This window comes from Sparus aurata, chromosome 14 (assembly GCF_900880675.1).
Source record: "Sparus aurata chromosome 14, fSpaAur1.1, whole genome shotgun sequence".
In the NCBI taxonomy this organism is placed as follows: Eukaryota; Metazoa; Chordata; class Actinopteri; order Spariformes; family Sparidae; genus Sparus; species Sparus aurata.
Genome location: NC_044200.1, coordinates 16,460,452 through 16,481,353, shown reverse-complemented (window position 1 = coordinate 16,481,353; position 20,902 = coordinate 16,460,452). Strand labels below are relative to the sequence as shown.

At 42.6% G+C, this 20,902-nt stretch overlaps 1 protein-coding gene across 1 annotated transcript in view; it reads right to left on the bottom strand.

Annotated features, from left to right (window-relative positions):
• The window catches only part of LOC115595376 (voltage-dependent calcium channel subunit alpha-2/delta-1), a 100,768-nt gene extending 87,407 nt beyond the window's left edge, over positions 1-13,361 (bottom strand). Inside the window, 1 exon segment of the mRNA XM_075488195.1 lies at positions 12,948-13,361. Coding sequence (XP_075344310.1) covers positions 12,948-13,030 — 83 coding nt within the window. The 5' untranslated portion in view covers positions 13,031-13,361.
• Between the last annotated feature and the right edge of the window lie 7,541 nt (positions 13,362-20,902).

Genomic DNA, 20,902 nt, shown 5'->3' with positions numbered 1-20,902 from the left:
GCTGCTGCCAGCAGAGGCCAGTTCCAAAGCTTTTTGTACGCATTGGTCATTAGGACACCGATTGTGTTAAAAATAGGGTCTAGCTTGGAAAAAACTACAATAACCCTATCATAACTGACATACAGCTTACAGACAGTCGAATCTGCAAGATGATAATCCTCAAATTCAAATCAGTTACTATGTTGACATTGTTAGTAGAAGTGCTAAGTTAGTGTGAAACTGTTTAATGGTGTACAACCAATAATTGTCTCATCAATTCAGAATTCAAAAATGTAAAAGGGTTAATTACACAAAGAAAACAAGATGCGTACGAAACAAATGTGAGTCTGTAGTACAACCTGTACGAGAGATGTTTGCATCACTATTTAGAGGGTGAGGATGAAAAAAAAGAAAAACCTGATCTGAACACTGATTTCTGAGAAACACCCTGAGTCATTATTAGAAAAAAAAACAAATAGCCTCGCTCAGCCAGTTGGGAGGCTGACTGCCCAATCTGAGGGGCAAACACAGAGAAGTGGACACAGTCCCAGAATAGAGAGCATGACTCAGCGTGGGAGCACTGTTGCCTCACTCATGACCACATTAACTCCTCCAGCCAGGCGCTGTGTGACTGTTGAGGAGGCCGTTTGTGTTCTCCTCTGCCTCTGTTTTTACGTTGCTGTTTTTTTAAAACCCCAGCCTCTGGTCTTTTCTCTGTCGTGCAGCTGTTTGGTACACTTTTAGCGGGGCTAATACACTTATAGGACAATCAGCTCAGGAAGTGAAAATGCTTCAACACTCAAAAACTATAAATATTAAAGCCTCTCGGGTGCTATTTATCAGGAATCCATTTAGACTGAAGGATAATTTGAGATCCTTACAGAAAAAGCATCGTCAATTCACATTCTGGATTGAATTATTTAAAGGATAATCTGGTTGATTACAATTTCGGGCCTATTTTGATAGCTTTGGCTAACAATCTTATTCTATTAATAAAGAAGTCAGATGGGGCAAGGAACCGACATCAGGTAGTCTTATTTAAGAATTACATAGGAAGAGAAAACAAAGGAAAACGCAAAAAAGTTTTTTGCCAACATGGGCGTAACTTAACTTACTGATTGCACAGTTTAATGGCTGTAAAAAATTTTTTTTAAAATTACACAAACTGTGTCCTTAAATCTCGCACTAACTTTGCTATTCAACCGGCCACTGGGTTCAAAATTTTAACGCAACAATTAAGGACAAGTTACGGCATAATGGAAAGCACATCCAAAACAGGAAGAGGCATAGTTCTCGCTGGTCACCATCCCAAGGTAACGGTGGAACAACTGGAATAACTGTGGAAACTGTGCACTGATACCCAGCTGATATGTGTTTCCTCTTACCACTGCGACTTGAGATGGTTCAAGTACATATACCTACCTACTTATTAACACAACCGGGTGTTTTACGCTGTTATTTCATCGCACTGAAATCAGGGTTTCAAGGTCATATTCGGATATTTGTTTTTCTCTCTATAACCAGGCTGCTAAAGCTAAATGTGGCTAACAGTGGCACCATAAAGGAATAGATCTAACAAGGGAAACGAGGGTACAGTGTCTGAGGTGGAGGTCAGTTTAATCCTATGCAATTTCACAAGGATTATGACACTAGATACGGATATTCATGGTTGCTTCTTTAAAAATGTAAGCTTATGGGAAAATGTTGGCATTGTTCCAGGGGACCTAGTCTGTAGTGACTTCCCGGGTTAAGGTGTTCTTCCTTTTCCTGTGCAATAAGGAATTATTAGCAACAGTTCAGATTAGGCTTATTTCTTGCCCCGTTGCCACAATTACTTGGTTGAGTACAATGTTATCACCAACAGAAATGATAAGATTATAACAACAGGGACGAAAGTTGTGAGCTTTTTGTCAGATACAAGTTGACCTCAAACTGTCCTCAACCAATACTTTATTTTTACTTTTACCTCCAACCAAGGTTTAGATAAAAAAGCTCACAGGCGGACTGTCACAAGGGGTTTGCCAGAGTTTGTAATCCAACTTTAAAACAGAGTTCCCCAATGGGGTTCACGGAGAGAAGATTGGGAAGATTTTACCTTCAAGCTTTTTCTGCCGAGTCCCGTCTAAAGTTTGATACCGAACTTATTTTCTGTGTCATTTGTAGAAAGAAAGCAGAGAGGGAACTTAAGATAAATACCCTGTAGACCATCATCTTATGCTGTGGGCTGTCAAAGTATTGGAACAGTTTGTCATAACACACTTTTTCACGTCTCGCTGGTTAGCAGGCAGCAGTTGCTTCGAGTCCTCTCATCTCCACTGAAACTTGCGGGTGTGAATGGGATAATTTCATGCGGCGTGCGTTGCATATCTTTAATCAACAGGGGGTTGAAAGGAGTACATATAGGGAGAAGTATTCATTTCTCTTTCAACGCAGTGACCTTATATTGTCAGTCAGCAGCAGAGGATTTCAAGCGCGCTCACATTATTCTCTAGCTTTAAAACTAGTCTTTGTATTTCCTGTCTCCTTTTTGTTTTTCACTGAAGGATAAACCGACGCCGTGTAAACACTCCGAGTTCACCCCCCCAGGCTCAGAAAATTGATCCGGCAATGTTGGACACTACATCATCAGACTGATTAGCCGAAAAGTTGTCAGTGACGAGCGGCCACAAGGAATCTGGAGCTCAATATCCAATCTCGGAGTTTCCGCTCCGGCTACCCCCTCGCCTTGTAAACATCCTCGTGTTTTTACACTCAGAACCAAGTATGTGAATCCACATTTGATCTCTTAATGCCATCGACAAAACCGTCACGGAGGAAGCATCCGACAGCAAACATTCTCTGCTTGTTGTGGAGTCATGGTCTCCGGCAACGGGAGACAGCTTGAAACCCTAAAATCCTTCTTCTGATAGTAGTAATTTGTGCCTCTAATCTGTTCTTAGAGAGAGACAAGGCTGGCATCATTACAGGAAGAAGAGGGGATACACAGAAAAGAAGACAGGGATGTTTGAGGACGGCGGTGTGGATGTAATTGAGCCACTGGGGGATAGATAATAAGAGCTCTGACTACGAGGCGAGGCATCTAATAAGCAACGAGCCTGACAGGAGCAGAAAAGTGACCGTCTCCCACAAAGCTCAGTCTTTTTTCCTTGATGCCTTTCCATACTTCCTCACACTCTTCAGTAAATCTATCACCGATTGCCTAGTTTATTTCTTTTTTCCCCTTCATCGCTTGGATCCTCCTGCCCATTCTTTCCTCTTCATGTCCTGCGTATCCCCTCTTTCCGTCCACCTCTCTTCCTCGACTCTCTGTTGCGTGGTTAATTCTACACTGCGTTTTCTTGTTTCCCTTTCTACCGCTGAAAGCTTACATTTTCATCTTGCAAAGCTCAACATGATTAATTGCCTTGTTTCGCCACCTAATGCTTCCCATTTTCTCTCTAAATGAACTCATAACGCTAGAAATCCTTTGTCCTCCTCCCCCCTCACAAAGGAGACAAGTGATGATATCCTCTCCTTTATTGAGGTCAATAGCGCCATAATTGCAGGCTTTGTAAATGTCTCGCGGCCTCATTATCTTCCATGTAAAGACGTTATTGATGTTTCTGCCGTGTTCCTCTTAGCAAGTCAGTCGGACCATTATCCCACAGCCCCCCCGCCTCGATCTGAAGAGCAGTGTTTAAGTGAAGCCTTGACAACAGTGTTTTCGGCGCTCTATCAAGCACTTATGTTCGGGGTGTATTACAGCTGTGGAGCTGACAAGACATTGTATGAGATCATTACCAAATGATGGGTTGGTGCCGGTGGGCAATCATGCGCTGATGGAGCAGGTGTGGGTTGCAGGAAGCAGATTATGGCCAAAAGACAAACGGCTTCGTATTGACTTGTTGTGCTCAGTTTAACTTTGAAGCGACACCACGAGCATCTACTATGAACAGAATATGGAGAGGCAAGTGCTCTGTCAGTTAGACACCATACTAGTCAAAATTTAAAGGATAAGCTCACCCAAAAATGAGTGTCATTATCTAGTCACTCTCGTGCTGATGGAAGAGTCATGTTAAGTTTCGAAAGTCCGCAAAACATTTGTTGAGTTTCAAGGGATAAATGACTGAACAATAACATAAAATTGCTCCATACAGTTCGTCCTACGTGATCTAAGTCTTCTGAAGCCCCAAGATCCCAAATTGATTTAAAAAACTTAATTTACAACCTTTTTTAAATCTTCAATGTAGCTGCTAAGCTAAAGTGTTAGCACACACCCCATGATCTAAGCTTAACTGCATATCGAGAGTGTAATACATTTTTTTTTCAAGTCAATTTGGGATCTCTGGACTGCTAGAGACTTGGATGACGTAGGACCAGCTGTATGAAGCCATTTTTTTTCAACTGTATTTTTACATTTATAAACAAGTCACCATCTATTCGTTAAGGGCAACGTTTTGCTTTCAACTTCCAGAAATGTATCATGGAAACTTCCACCATCGGCATGGGATACCCGACAGATAAAGACGGAATTTAGATTTTGGGGTGATCTTATCCTTTAAGCAAATTTATAGTCAGTGTTACTCTCATGTGAAGTCTGTTTGGTTCACCCAAAACAGTCTTTTAACATTTTCAGACTCTGTGGGAACATCGCTTAGATTACTGTGCTTTTATTTTTCCATCTATAAATAAATTGAATTGAATAAAAAAGCATTCAGTTATTCATCCGCAATAACATAAATTCAAAGAAATGTCTATTGAATGTCAGACCAGGACATGTGGTTATCTAAGCCCTGTGCTCTACAGCCTGTCCACTGGCAACAGAGGCTGCCACAGAGGACCGGTGGGGGGTCGGACTCTCTTCCTACCCTTGCCCACGTTTGACCTCACACTCTGGACCGACGGCTAGCTGGGAGTGACTCGCCGCCCCCCCTCCCCCAACGCCCCGTCTGCCTCGTCCACACCCTCCATGTCAAAAAGCATATACGTCGTGACAGACCTAACAGCTCCCATTGTATCACCTCTCCCAGCAGGTGTCTGGACACATTAAGTGGGCGGAAACAGAATGGTTGTGACACCTGCAAGTGTTTGTACTCGCTGCAGAGCAATCACACCTGCTGGTGAGATTCCAACACAAAATACTGGACTAAAGAACGACACCGGCAAAAAAGTAAGGCTTTGAAAAAGGGTTTTCCCTCACCCTTTGAGATTATTTAAACATATATCTTCTTTTCACTCCCCACGCCATTCATATTAATTCAGAAAATGATAAGTGTTTCTATTTAAAATGTCAGTTTTTCCTCCTCTTGCTCATCGTCGTCCCTCCAGCTGTCTTTCTCTCTGCTACATGTCATTTTGAGCTGCCCTCAAATGACTAAACCTCCACATCCCTGTCACCTTCACACTTCACGAGCAAACTCTCTACCCATCCACCCATACCATCAACCCTACTCTGCTGCCTCACTGCACACACACACATACACATTTATACACTTAATGCGATAAATAAGAGAGATTACAGAGCACCCCTCGGCCAAAATGTCCAATTAACGTCAATCGAGACGCCTACACAAGCAGACTACTGTTAGCGCTGAACTGAGTACCGGTCTTCCTGATGGCTACACACACGGCCCAGTGCAGTTTAGTAGTGTAGTGTAGTGTAGTCTGGCATTTACAGCCCTTCTGCTGCAATACGGCTCCATTAAGGGGCTCAAAGTAGCCATCACAGGCCATCATGGACTCACTTTTCTCTCTCAAAATATAACACATCAGATGGGCTTGTGGTGTCTCACTAGAGATATTTTAAGCTCTTCACAGCTGCAGTGTGTGATTAGCATAAGTTGGCTTGTTACCACCATTCTAGATATATCAGTGAGAAACTTTTCAAAATTGGCTGGTGATCAGTTTTCTACAAATACTGCAAGCTTGAACCAATCACAAAGTTTGTTTGAGTAGAAAACCCCTGCCTCACGTGCTAGCTTAGATACAATTGAATAAAAAAATAAATACATCTAATTCATCTTAAATGCATTTTTGACGCTTTCCTATATCATAAATAATAACTCTCTCATTAACTTTAGGTTGGAGATTTTATTTACCTTTAAATGCAAGCTTGCATTTACCCCAGACTAGCAGCTAGTCCACCATGTTGCTGCTGAGTAGATAGCCTATTAAAGATGCTAGTGAAGCGCAGCAGAAAAATACAAATGACAAACATACACCACCTGTCTACCAGGAAGTTGTTAGCACAATGTCACTGTGATTTGGTCTAAATAGTGAGCTTTATGTGCCGTAAAAACGAGTATTTGACACTAGTTATAAGAAGATTAATTCTGCTCTCATTCTTGTAGGCTACATGAAATATGAAGCTAGAGCTAACAGATGATTAGCTTAGCTTGGCATAAAGACTGCAAACAGTAACACTGTCTCAATTTGTGAGTTTTTGAGAGCTAGCAAGCACATTTTTCTTACCTTTAGAGAGAACCATGCTAGCTGTTTCCCTCAGTTTCTTGTCTTTATGTTAAGCTAAGCTAACTGGCTGCTGGCTGTATCTTCATAGTGAACAGACATAAGAATTGAAGCAATCTACTGTAACTTATTTACAAACTATTAAACCATATTCTTCACATGAATATAGTCTGACAATAAGTTCAAGCAAAATTGTACATTTTTAATAAGGCTCTTTTATGAAATGAGGCTAGAGCTAGAACACGATTAGCTTAGCTTTGCAAAAAGACTGCATACAGAAACACTGTCTCAATTGGTGTGTTTTTCAGATGCTAGTAGGCTATTTTTTCTTACCTTTTAAGAGAGAACCAAGTTAGCTGTTTCCAGTCTTTATGTTACACTAAGCTAAACTAACTGGCTGCTGGCTGTACATTCACATTTAGAGAGTGGTATCAAACTTCATCTAACTTTCTGTGAGAATGTGACTAAACAATGTCAAAGGACATTTTCTTCAGATGAATATAGTTGAGTGTCCAAGAAATGTTTAACAAGGCTATGTTATGAAATGCTCACATTGTTCTTGCCGTGTCGTGTTTTTGGCTTAACAAAACAATTCTGGCATATTTAGCAAGTCTTTATGAGTCCTAACAGTGGCAGTGGGTAGCATATTCTCTCAACCCACAGACAAATAATGTATGTGAACTTGAAGAGATGACAGCTACAGAGACTTATATGACAAAAAGCTACAGGGTTTGATTTTTTAACTTTCAGTCCCACACTACTTCTTTCTTCTAACCTTCCCTGTTATATCCCTACTACCACTTTCTCTTCAACATCCTCCACACTGTTTTACATTACAGAGTATTGATTAGTTTGGTAGGCTCTCAATGTCCTCAGAGCCTTACAAACAAGCTTATAAATAACTAAAACCAAATAAGGAAGGAGGTACACATGTCTGATTTACAGCGCCGCCTTAAAAACTACACTCCATGCGCTTTTATATTACAGTATACAGATGTGCTCTCTGCACCGGACAGGCCTCCCGACCAAACAGCTGTTAGCTATTCCCAAGGTTGCCTGGGAAACGCTGCAATGGAAAATTCTTGGGAATTTCCATGTGCCGAGCTATTGTGGGGAAGTAATACAACGCTGGGGCTGCCTCGATGGTCCCGGATTGTCCTTTCAGGGCACACATGTGACTTTTTTCTCAAGAGGAGAAACTAAGAAACAGACACTGAAGCAGAACTCGGAGGCCGCACATAAGCAAAATGGTCCACTAAATTACAAGCGGAGAGATTTATGGGAAGCTCCCTGCCACTCTCCACCCCCTCTGTCTTGTATCTTCACCTACGTCTGAGTAAGGACACGCAGCAACCCTTTTCCCAAAGACAGGAGCTAAAAATAGCGCGGGGGGTTGAGTTAGGGGTAAATGGGAGCGACTGGAAAAGAGGGATGAGGAGAAAACGGGGGAAGTGGGGGGGTGGGGGTGTGTTAAAAAAGTGTGAGAGAGAAGCAAAAGAAACTGTGAGAGGGGGTGAAAAAAAAATAATAAAGGGAGAGCAGAGAGCAAACGTTATCCACCGGCAAAGATCTTTCTACCCTTACATGTATGTTGTGTGTGCGACAGATATAGCCCGCCAGCTGCTCGAACTCAAGGCCTCCTGAAATATACCTGCGAGCAACTCCCTCGCGGCGGAGAGGTGCAAATCACAGCCAAGGAAACCCTAGACAGGCCGATCATTTCCATCTGCTCGTTACATTTGATTCATCCCCTTCAAACCTCCGGGTATTATCAGTGTCATGCTCCAAGTTAGATTTGACACCGGTATGAAAGTTGAGGGAAAATCTAAGTTTTTTTTTTTTTTCTTCTTCTTCTTCTTTACACCTCAATTATACTAGGTGAGACATTTTAAATCCCCCTGTCTCTCCCAGAGCAAGAAAAGCGATCAAGGCTCGATGATTCAATCAAGACACACAGCCTGGAGCTATTTCTTTTTTCTTTTCTTTTTTTAAATAACAAAAACATAATACGATTTTTTTTTTAAAACTGCAGCCAGGGTGATTATCTAGGGATGCAGGCACGTTTTCTGGTTCGAAACTTCCAGCACAGATGTGGATGTAAAGGCATTACAGAGTTTCATTGCTGCAAGCCAACTTCTACAATCATGACTCCGGTATTTGTTTGACCGCAGCACTGCAGATTAAAGGCGGGATTATCTAATTTAGTCTGTTTATCAGGAGCAGTGCATCCGGGGGAGCATCTGGGGTCCAGAGGAGGTTTAGCCGTGAAATAAGATGCATATGGTTGATCTCAAGTGGGAACTGAGACATCATGCGGGACAGAGTAAGGTTGCAAAGTAAACTACCATCAGGGAAATGACCAACGCATTAATGGCATGTTTTCTTGCTTGTTTAACCCTAACCCACCTACCAGTAGAGCGGCAATTGGTCGGTTAATCGATTAACCGATCACAAGAAGATTAGACGCCAACTACTTTGATAATGTAACACATTTAAGTATTTTTTCAAGCAAAAATATCAAGCATTTGCTGGTGTCAGGTGGTTAAATATAAGGATTTGCTGCTTTTCTTCATCATTCGTGACGGTAAAAGATCGTGAGCAGTCGTGAGTGGCAGCCCGACCTGGCAGCATCCCTGATCTTGCTAATTAATACGTTAGATCTGGTTTGATTAAACTGAAAAGCTGAAGTGTAAAAACAACAGTTTGTCAACGCATTTGTCCATGTAACCAGCCAAGTCAAGCCAAGCCACAGTTTGTAACAGGCACTTATCCGCTAGAAGTCGGCGTGTGAGGGTGACGGTTTGGCCCAATAACGACGGGAACAACAGACCAATGCAAAAGGCAAACAGCCAATGGTGACTATTTTGAAGAAGTAGGTATTTTAAGCGAATCTATGATCTTCTCCTAAACCTAACCAAGCAGTTTTGGTGACTTGATTTTGAAATGTATCTGTATCCCGTCATCACTGTGAGGTTCTCACCAACCAGTGGACGGACTTCAGGAAGTCGCTGCAACAGATCAAGAAATAGTCCCACACATTAACTTCCCCTAAAACCACTGACAATCGTATACACTGGTTGAAAGCAAATAAGATTATACTCCAACATGTCGAACTCTTCCTTTGAGGGATAAGTTCACCCAAAAAAATGTAAATTCAAACAAAACATTCCTGGAACTACAGACAAACAGAGTTGCGGCATTCTCCGAAACAACCGAAGCTGACAGGGACTTGTTTTACAATGTAAAAAAAATAAATAAAACAAAAGCATTAAAATGGCTGGCAAAATCAAAAGTGTGGACCTTCTCTGTTCAGACTTCACGCTGTTAATATCTTTACACTCTCCACGCTCACAACTGCCCATGTTGCTTTCTGTTCACATGAAGTGCCTCCTCACATTATGCCCGCTGATCGCCAGAGACGAGGCCGCGAACGCGAGAAGCACGGCTTTTTAGCTGGTTGAGCATGAAATCAAGTTAGCCTTAAATAAAAAAAGGAAAAAGAAAAAAGAAGCAAGTGAGAGTGAGAGAAATGGGGCAGAGGGTGACAGAAGCTGAGGATAAAAAGGGAGGACGGACATGAAATATGTCTTTTGGGTGACTGAGGCGAAAGCCAGAGAGAAGCATATGATCACGTCTTGGATTGGACGGCTGCATTCAGAGCAGTGCACAGACACAAGATGACAGTTGGACATTGGAGGATGTTAACAATAAACATTAAATACACACAAGCTACGCGGCAAAATGGCCATAAAAATGAGACGTATTGGTTCGAGAAGGCCAACAGTCTGGATTTCCCTGTTGTCTCTGTCTCCATCTCTTTTCTTTCTTATCTCCCCTCCTCTCTCAATGTTGGTAAGCTGGCGCCGAGATCTGCGGGGCACGGTCTATGACATCAGACTTTGCATTTCAGATTCGACGATGTTAATCATCCGCCCTCGGGGGATACGAAGAAGAGCAGAGAGGAGCAAGAGATAAAGAGATACATAGGGGGAGCCGGACGGATAGGGAGATGGACAGGGAATGAACATGACTGAAAGGGAGAGCGACGAGGAGGAGAGTGAGAAGGGATGGAGGGATGGAGGGAGGGAGGGGACATGAAGATCTGAAGCAGACAGATGCTGGCATGTGAGGTTAGAGATGGAGCCCAGAGATACAGTCACACTTCAGGCCATGAGACAGGGAGGTGAGAAAGAAAGACAGAAACATGTGCACATGTAAATGTCCGTTTTGAGTCAGAGAATATCGAGCTACTTCAGACCTCGCCTTCTCCACGTCTCCTGTAGAGGAACACGCTGGGTCGTGCTCTCGACCCCCTGCCCTTCTACTATCCCTGCTTCTCTCTGATACTTTCACCTCGAGGAGTCAAACTCAAGGAGGCTTGTCACTCAAAATCACCATCACCACAAACGGGAGGCATGACGAGAGCACGACCGGCCGCAGTCAAACACGGGAGCGCAAGCGAGAATGAGAGGTGTTGCGCAGAATTCCGGCCGACTTTTCTGTCGCTGTCACTGACGGCCAAGAAACAGATGTCACAATACAGACGACGTGAGCTGACGGAGTTTGTGTTTCTCGTTTTTTGAGCCGGGCGCCGTCTTTTCCTCCAAATTGAGTTTTCCTAATTCAAACAAAGAGCCCCTGCCAATCTCCGCTTTGAATTGTAAAATCGTTTCTCCTGCCAAACTGCCAGTTCTGCTCGGTAAGTCAACTGTGTCAGTGAAAGTGGGTCTGCAGCCCGACCAAGCCTGTGCGAATATCATGTACACAACCCACAGATCAATCCACTTAGTGCCCATGAAATATAGGGAGTGGGCAGGCCACTCTGCTAGTCTGACATCATTGTTCTCTGCCATTAGGCTGAGTGCCATCATGGCTCTCTGCGTCTCTCGGGGACCGTTCTTGGGCTGCGTTCAAAACCCCGTCGTCCAGCCTCCGCTAGAACCATCTGGAATATCTTAAACCTGTTGATGAAGTGTGAGGCGCAGCATCGCCCACCTACATGTTTGTTTCATTTAGGAACTTGTTTCATCCTGTGACTGTAGATGTATGTCATCTGCTGTATCTATTAATGTCGCACTGTAAATATAGAGGTCGGGAGTCAGATTTAGCTCGGGAGGGTGATACCTCAACTGTAGCTCGAGTTCATAATTCATCCTGCAAGTGGTGGAGAGTTTCAGCGCATTGCTGGGGGCAGAAATACTCAGAGTCTGGCGGCTGGGCTGCACGTTAGCGATGACAAATCACCCATATGGTGGATTTGAGTCTAAACAAATAAGTGAAATATTGCGTGCATACAGATTACTGTACATTGGCACCTATTAAGGAAGTAGTAGTCTTAGCAAACAGTAGTTTCTCAACACGACTCTTTCAATTTGTCCACGTGGTCTGCTGAAAATGTTGAAATACCTGTCTGAGTACAATTGTCCATTATTCTTCCTATGATTTTAATCAATTTGGTCTATAAAATTGTGAAAATGTCTACCACAAGCTGCCAACGCCCTTTTCATGTTGCTTATTTTGTCTCACAAACAGTCAAAAAATCCAAAAAAATATTCAATTCAACCATCATAGAAGTTAGAAAGTCCCCAAATATTCACACTTCAGCAGCCGGAACCAGTGAAAGAAATTACATCAAAGTGGGCACGATGCCGTTTTTGGAGAAGAAATTATGATACACAACTGAATCAACAAGCTGTTCTCAGGAGGGAAATAAGGTCGCACAACACCATCTGAAAGCTAGAAAGGTGGCAGGGTCCGCCACGTCTAAAACAGTATGAAGTCGTGTTGTCCTTTAAGGCCAGTTCGTTTATTCAGTCGTGTTAATCAAGTGAGTTTGATTATTTGGTTTGTTTAGGAAAAAAAATATCGGTCACTGAAGATCAAGGCTTCTTCCTTAAATTACATAGTGCACCTTGAACGATGAACTGATCATGGCTTCCCTTTGGACAGAACCATCCTGACGAGAGGAGCACCTGTTCTGACAGCTCCCCAGCAGACTCAGCATCAACTATCCTGTCCTCTACTGTAATAAATAAATAAATAAATAAAGCTTGTGTACAAAATTCTCCTATCGGAAAAAACTCCAGAGCTCATCTAATCTGATGTGTGTGAAATGCTACAGGGAAAAGTTTGGAAGCCCCTGAGCCAAATTCAGAGCTGGAATCTGGATTCCTGTGACAGCAAGACACACATCCGCCTGCTGCAGGCTGGCAACAACACGGAAAAAGCAGCTTTAAAGATCCTGTTTCACAAGGTGAAGCTGCATCCGAAGTAATGTGCAATCATCATCACTTGGCTGAGAAGGACACGCTGAGGCGCGCCGGGGATAATGTTTCACCAACTGCAATATAAACTGAATATAAATCATAGGTAGACATATTGAATATAACATCAGTGTTTCAGGGAACATCGCTTCTTGGGTGTGTGTGGAAGGAAGAAAAAAAAAAAAAACAGCCAGACACAGCGTATTATTCAGGACTTTTTATGAAAAGCCAACAGGCTGTTTCTGAAGCTGTACTCACATCTGAGCTGTTGGGAATCCGGCTCCGACCGACACAGACGAAATGCTTGACAGGAGTAAAAGTAGGCACACTGAGTAATCCATTGTTTATTATTTCCCCCCAAAACTCCTCAACCGGGATCCAGACAGGTAAAAAGATGCACAGCAAAAAAAAAATATGTAAGGTTCCCCAAAATCCACAGCGCCGTGCGTACTTCTCAGCGCAAAACACACACGCCTCACACCGCCATCGGTGCGCGCTTGGAAACAAATCTCATCTGGTATCTGTGTGTGTCCCCCCCCACCCCCCACACCACCACCGGTGGAGTTGAGGAGTGTGTGCTTTTTTTGGTGTGTGAGCGTGTGTGTGCGACTGTAAAGTGAGTGCCTCAAACTGCGATAGGCTCTTAGAGCAGATCTGACGGTGTGTGTCAAAAAATAAAAAAGGGAGAAAAAAGGGGGAGGGCGCATTCAGATCTCCTGCTCGGCCGGCAGAGCGGTGCCACTCCGCACACTGCAAGAAAACAGACAACAGCGTCCGAACCGTTAGTCTCCGGCGAGGTTTCAGCTGTTTAAACACGCGGGGAAGTGTGTTAAAGTGTTTCGACTCGGCTGTTCATTGATTTTAATTCACTTTAATTCTCCTTTTTTCCCCCCTGGATGTTCCTGATCTCTGCGCGATGGAGATTTGGATGAATATCCAGTAAAAAAGAAAAAAAAAAACAGACACACGTGGGATTATTTAACTCATTGAATCCACTGCTCAACATTCACTTTCAAGATAATTCAAAGTGACACCAGTTTGAAGTTGAAACGGTCGTAATTGATTTTGTGGGTGAGCGTTAATGACACTTTTTACAGTGTGTTCGCGTTCCTGACGCACGCACGGGTTTCCGGGCGCCCTCCCTGCCCGCCGCACGCAGCAACAGTCACCGCCGGCTTTTCTCGCCTGCCGGGAGTCTTATCAAGCCGCGGACACTCGGCACAATCAGCCGCCTCGGTGCAGCCACCTTTTACGCCCCGCTGTCTGCGCCTGGCGTTCAGATTTATGGGTCAGCGTCACACAGCAGACAGGGACTTTATGCAAAGAAGGATGCAAGATGGGAAACAATTGTGATAATGCCTTATGTTTTAAAGATGATCTGTAATGCTTTCATAACGCTTTATGGCTACACTGATGAACACACAGTGCTTCCTGTGGCACTACTAAAGGTTAAAGGTTAATTTATTTGTCGTTTTATAACAGCCAGGTTGGAAAATTACACTTACTTTGGCCTTAATTCTCTGAAGCAGTGAAGCTATGAAGAGTTGACCTTATGACACTGATGGCGGTGGCTGCCATGCAAGGTGCCGACCAGCACACCAGGAGCAGTTTTGGGGTTCAGTATCTTGCCCAAGGACGCTTTGACATGCAGACCAGGGGGAATCGAACCAGCCACCTTCCGCTAACAAGACGCTGGCTCTACCCCTGAAGCACAACCAAATGCTTTATAATGTGTTATGACTGCTGAAGCATTCACAATATTTGTATTTGTGTGTCATTGTTGTAAGTCCATTAGGAATATTCATGTCTGTGCATAACTATGATTATAAAGCACTTTAGGCACATTACAACACATTATATGCATGTTCACAACCTGCTGTGATGCATTATAGATGGGCCGACAGACGCGGTCGTACTAATGTGCACGCTTCGTCAGTACGTGGTTAATTTTAAGTGTCATCGTTAGTGCTGTGTGTGTGTTCATGTGGTGCAACAGGTACCTCGCGATACGATACTATCGCATCATTTTGCCCACGATAACGATAATATCACGATACAGTGATTCTGCGATAATCTAATATATTACAAGAAATTTCATCATCCACGATACATCACGATATCTGTGTCACTCAAGAAATTCAGAATTTATTGACTGCACTGAATCCATTTCACAGGAATTAGAAAACATTGTCAATCAATTTCACATGTATGACAGCCAAGTAAAACAAAGTGTATTCTGCATGGTGGCTCTTCTTAACACACACACTGACCGCAATTTAAATATTATTAAATATCGATATTTGGCGCCAGTGTATCGATAACACACCTCAAGATGAAATATCACGATATATCGTAGTATCAATATTTTGGTACACCCATACTCTATTATGACGTTATTCATTATAAGTGACCTTTATAATGTTTCATGACTGTTGATATTGTGCATCATAAAAGCATAATGTCCTCACCATATTACACTATAGATGTAGCTGTGATGATATTATAAGTCACGTCTATATTTTTTTATGACCGTAGGGCATCAGAAAGCATCATGTGTGTTTATTAGTGGTCTTTAAATACACTCTCAAACACTTTGCACGTCCCCATAACACACTATAGGTGGGATCTTCATAGATAGTCTTACATACATTTTCTATTTTTCTACGAAAGTCTGAATCCTCATAGTAATTCTTACCATGAGACATGCATTTTCCCCCTAAGTCTAGCTCCATTCTCCAAAGAATGAGGGGCTTTGTTGTTTTGATTTGACATTGTGTGGTCACATGTGTGCCGCTGAAAGCACTTTCAGGCCCCTTCAACTTGACTGCCTTCCCCCGTCAAATCCATTCGAGAGACTCAAAATCCTCATCTAATAAAGGATCCCCGTTTTATTATGTATATCATTATAATCCCTCATTTAATTTGTGCGGAGTGCGGCGTGTCTGCTTATGCAGAAACTCGATAATAAATTCCACTCGCTCCGAGGGGCTGTGGCAAAAACTCAATATGAAGTGACATTTCCCTTAGCTGGGATAATCAGCAAGGTAAATACCAGAAGAATATACTGTAGTTTTAATGAGTTTCCTCTTGCAAAGCCCCTTGTCAGACACAAAGCTAATCTCTTGCCTAATTTCCTCAAATCTCCTTAATTATTATGGAGCCCCAAAGTTATTATTCCAGAGTTTTAAATTTTGTGTGTTTGTTTGATCGTCGTTTGCCAAATATGAATAGAAGAAAATATATGTATGATACAAATAGCTGTCCATGTCCCACCTCCCCAGGTTTTACTCCAACTATGACCTTTTGACCGGGAGGTGGAGGCAGGGCAGTATCGGAGAGAGATTTCAGATACACTAGAAACACACAGAGGAAACAAGCTTTAGTGGAAGAATATTCAGTTAATAGATCACAAAATGCCACAAGCCAAATAAATCTAGAAAATAAAAAGCAAAAGGATAGTGGCCATGTGTCACCACTCGCCACATACCATAATCCAACACCAATCCCTTGTGCTGCTTCTGTTCTGGGAGCAGGCCGGCAAATGCAACACTCTCTCAAATAGGATTATGTGGGATTTTCACAGGGGATCGGTTTGTATGACAGAAGCTTCTTGATCCGATTCGAGTAAATGATCTTATTAATACACCCAGATCAGTTTCATGTGATTTTACAGTTTTGGTCCTCTCTCGCCTCCCTCATCAGCAAAAAATGCTCTGATTTAACCCTCTGTGTGTAACCTTCACAACACTATTTTGGTGAATAGCTATAAAGCTAACGGCTAACAAGCTAGAAAAGCCGGGTAAGTGCTAGTGCTGGTGCACTGCACCATGCCGCCAACTCCTCACCTGACATTCCTGTTCTCAGGAACTAAATGCAGACTTTCTGTTTTTTTATCTATTAATTTTTAATTGACAACAAAAATAATATAACAAACAAAAAAGGACGGTTCTGAAAATACAGTTGAATGCACGGTGCAATAAAGACTTTTTGAAGTAGGAGATGGTGAACATGCTAACTGTCAGCTACCTGGGCTAGCTAACTGAAAATAATTGACACAGAGACAAAAGTTTTCAAGCAAGCTGATGTGCTAACTAATAGTTGGGCTTTCTACTTGACAGTTAGCAGACATACTAGCTAACTGAAAATAAGTTGACACGAAGTTAAAACGTATCAGTCATTCATGTCTCATGTCCTCTTGTTTGGTAGAAAACTGCTTGTTAATAGATTTGACAATCAAGCAAAGACTTAACAAAGTTGGAGAATAACATATTCAAGCTAACAAACATGCTAACTATCAGTCGGGCTTTCTACTTGACAGTTAGCCAGCATGCCAGCCAACTAGCAGAAAGTTGACAAGTTGACAGTTAATTCAAGAGTGTTTGTACTATTGACCCATGCCTCATGCCCACTTGTTTTGAAAGGAATGCTCGTTAATTGATCAGACATTCGATCGCCCTTTTTTCACATCATACAGTTTGACTTGTCATAGCAGTAAAAGCAAAGATGAAACAATTTTGCTAAAGATGACTCAGTTCCATCAAGTGTCCCAGTAAGCTGTGACAGTGAGATACTATGAACAATAACAGCAGGATAACCTGAAATTGTCCCACCCGAGTGGAATGCAGTATTTTTTCAACATTATGAATAACACTTGTGACGTTCCCTGCCATGAAATGTCAAAATACTGCAGTGAAAAAGGTTTAAAATGCAGGTTTGCAACATTATTAAGGAGGAAATGGCTTTAATCCTTGAAGGTTTTAAATGCAGTTTTTTAAAGTCTGCTTCTAAGTGTGTCACAGTGCACACATAAGGTACCTGTGCAGCATATTCATGTCAAGCGCATCTGCAAATGAGTAAGAAAACTGGTTAAAAAACAGCTACAATAGGGCACAGATACTATAAAAGTGTTTTGTTTTTTTCCTTTCTTGAGGCATGTTAGATTCACTTTGGGTAAAGCTTGTGTGTTTCTCAGCTATGTGGTTCACTGCTCTTTTATTTGAACCTGTTGACCACTGAGGTACAGTTTTGCTCCCGGGCGTGTTTTTTTTTTTTTCTCCAGAAAAGAGCAGCTAAAACGATGAAATCAAAAGTGCAAGTGTGTGCGCAAGTGTGTGCGTGTGTTAACAGAGAGTGACACAGGAAGGGGGTGGTTGACGTAAAAGGTAGTGTTTCTGGGTGAATCGGGAATGTGTGTGTGTGTGTGTGTGTGTGTGTGCCTGGCAGGCAGCAGGTGTGGCCTCTCTCACCAGCCCACGACCCCACCCACCTGTCCAGGGAATTGCCCCGGCTGCCGTCGCCTGGCAACCCCGTAGCCGGCTCCTCACAACCGGAGCCACAGGGTTGTTGTTTTTCCCAGCCGGCCGTGAAACATGTTACGTGCATGCGTTCACAATGGGAGCAGCACGGAGAGGGCAGAACAAGGGGAAGGTAAACAGAGACATAAACCCCCTCGGTGCGCCGAAGGAGAAGATGGCAGCGTGACGATGGTTTTTTTATAAAAACCTGCTGAGAAAAGAAAAGACAAGCTTTACGATTGTTTTTTTTTTTGTCAATTTAAGGATTATTTCATGACTTTTTATTTGAGTCGAGGACGCCATCCTCGTTTTGTGTGAACTTTTCCCATTAAAGCTATTAATAATCAGTTTCAAGCAGCCCTCCTAACATCTCATTTTTTAACAAGAGCGCAGAGATGAGGAGGCAGTGGATCATAATGAGGTTTAATTTTCTAAAACTGTAGCAGCTCATTAAAGTACATTTTCGCAGGGCAAAAGGCTTTTTTGCATTTTATTCAGATGATATTTTTAAATGCACCCGTGGCTATTTTTCACTTCAAATTACACTTTACAGTGAAGTAAAGACGACAAAGATTGTTTTCTTCTTTGTACATGTTTTTAGGTTCGTTTTCTTAACGCTGACATCCCTGGGAAAAAAATCTAAGCTGTAAGCATTGGGAGAGCAGCCGATGCCTCATGACATGATACATTACGATGGAGCATCTGTCAAACCTGACTCCTGTCTGAAAAGCTGAAATATCGCTGTCACATCCTCTCATATTTTTTTCCGTATCTCGCAAGACAAACAAATCAATGCACATACTGCTGAGCCTTCACTAAAGAGGGAAACATTGTAGAAACTGCATAAATGCAAGAATCTTACATTATACTGTATCTCCCCCCCTCCCCGTCAACCCACCGGCTGCCAAAGCACAATTCATTTATTAAGTCTGCCGGGCGAGTGTGTTACCCTGGCAACAAATTGTTTCCACGTTTAAAGTTTAATCTGCATTTCCCCCCTTGCACAGTGTCTTCTTGGCTCGGATTATGGGACATGTGTTTTGTCTCGGCACACTCCAACACCAGCGCGTTCTTCATTGTCAAGTCCAACTGCTACGAGGAACATGATGGAAAATGGAAAAAAAAAATTGCGACAGGACGTCTGGATGTGATTTCGTTGGACATGATGTAGCTGGAGTGTAGTGCCTTTTTTGTTTGTTTGGTTTTTTTAAATATTTTTTTTGGCCTTTTTTGGCTTTATTGATAGGACAGCTGAAGACTCAGACAGGAAACAGGATTAGAGAAGGGGAGTGACATGCATCAAAGGGACCCGGGCCGGGAGTCAAACCCGGGTCCGCTGCAGCGAGGACAAAGCCTCTGCACATGGGACGCCCGCTCCACCCACCGAGCCAAACGGCACCCCAAGTGTAGTGCCTTTTGTGGAAATTGGTGTTTCGGTTTTATTTTTTAAAGGTACAGTCCAACATTTCTTTTTAGAATTAGGAAACTGCACTTTCTTGCTGAGAGCTGTACAAGATCTCTTTTATGTCTGTCTACTAAATATGAAGCTACAGCCTGAAGCTAGTTATCTTAGCATAGCTGAACTTTGCATAAAGAATGTCAACAGAGGGAAATTAGTGCGCTTAAGTGGTGCTAGTAGAGGGATTTATTTTAAATGTCAGACAAAGACATCCTAACCATTCCCTTTTCCACTCGTAATGTTAAGCTAAGTTAGCTTACTGTCGGTTTCTGCTTGACCTTTAGCCGAAATGAATGACAAATACTAAACTATTTTCGAAGTTATTAGGTGATTCATGAACTAGTCATGTTCTTGCCATGACGATGAAGCTACACAAAGCAGCTTACAGTAGCTAATCAGGTAGCGAAGAAGTAAGCGGCTAGCCTGGAGTGGTCCAAAGGTAACTAAATCCACCTGCATATGCCAGCACCTCTTAAACTCACAAATCAAATGCATAATATGTAACATCTTACCGTTAAAATGTCTGAAAGTGCCTTCATGTTGCTCTAACTTCTGGGAAAACACAAGGTGATTTGTCAGAGTGAGGAAGGAAGTAAGCTAACCAGCTAGCTAGAGAGCCTGTTGTTTACTCTCATTTGTGTTGCTCACCTAAGAGAGTCAGGTGATCACGTAGCCTATCAGCTAAAAAGGTTAGCTAAACTACAATATGCTGCTTTTACGCAGATTTGCTCAGACACTGTTACATTTGAAGCTGCTCTCACCTTTTCCTTTTTTGTATGACGTTAAGCTAATCGCCTGCTAGCAGTACCTTAGTATTTACTTATAGACATTCGAGCAGTATCAGTTTTCTCCTGTGATTCTGTGCATGAAAGAGAGTAAACTTATCCCCCAAAAAGACTGAGTGAAGCCTCATCTATCTACATCCTTCATGTCCATGTCTTTTTCCTTGCCGCTGGACATCTTTTGACATCTTTGTCTTTGACTGATCTTCATGAGCAATGGCACTCAAAGCTTTTGTAGGTCATCACAAAAAAACAAAAGAAAAAAAGTCTTGCACCACAGTCTCCTCCTTGGTGTGCCTTGTTGACTCAGTGGAAGGGAAGTGATGGCAAATGTGTATGATATGATGTCTCACTCTGGATGGGGGCAGCCTCAGTCCCCTCTGTGCACTGACTGATCACATTACTATTAGTGAAAGCTTTTCTGTCAGGAGGAGAAGTTATGGCCAAGTCAAGAAGGGCCTCAGGGAGAAACAGGCATCCAGTGACATGAAGAAGGCTTCGGGGGGGATCCGAGGTGATTGGACATGAAGGGTCTTAGCTGTCCGGTGCAATTCTTTTTTACTTGTAAAATCTTGTTTCCTTCCTACAAAATTACATTTTGCTTTCGTACGTATCGATGTTGTCATTTAATTCTCAAAGGAGTGATTGGTGGTACGACACAAAATGTGACCTTTTGCT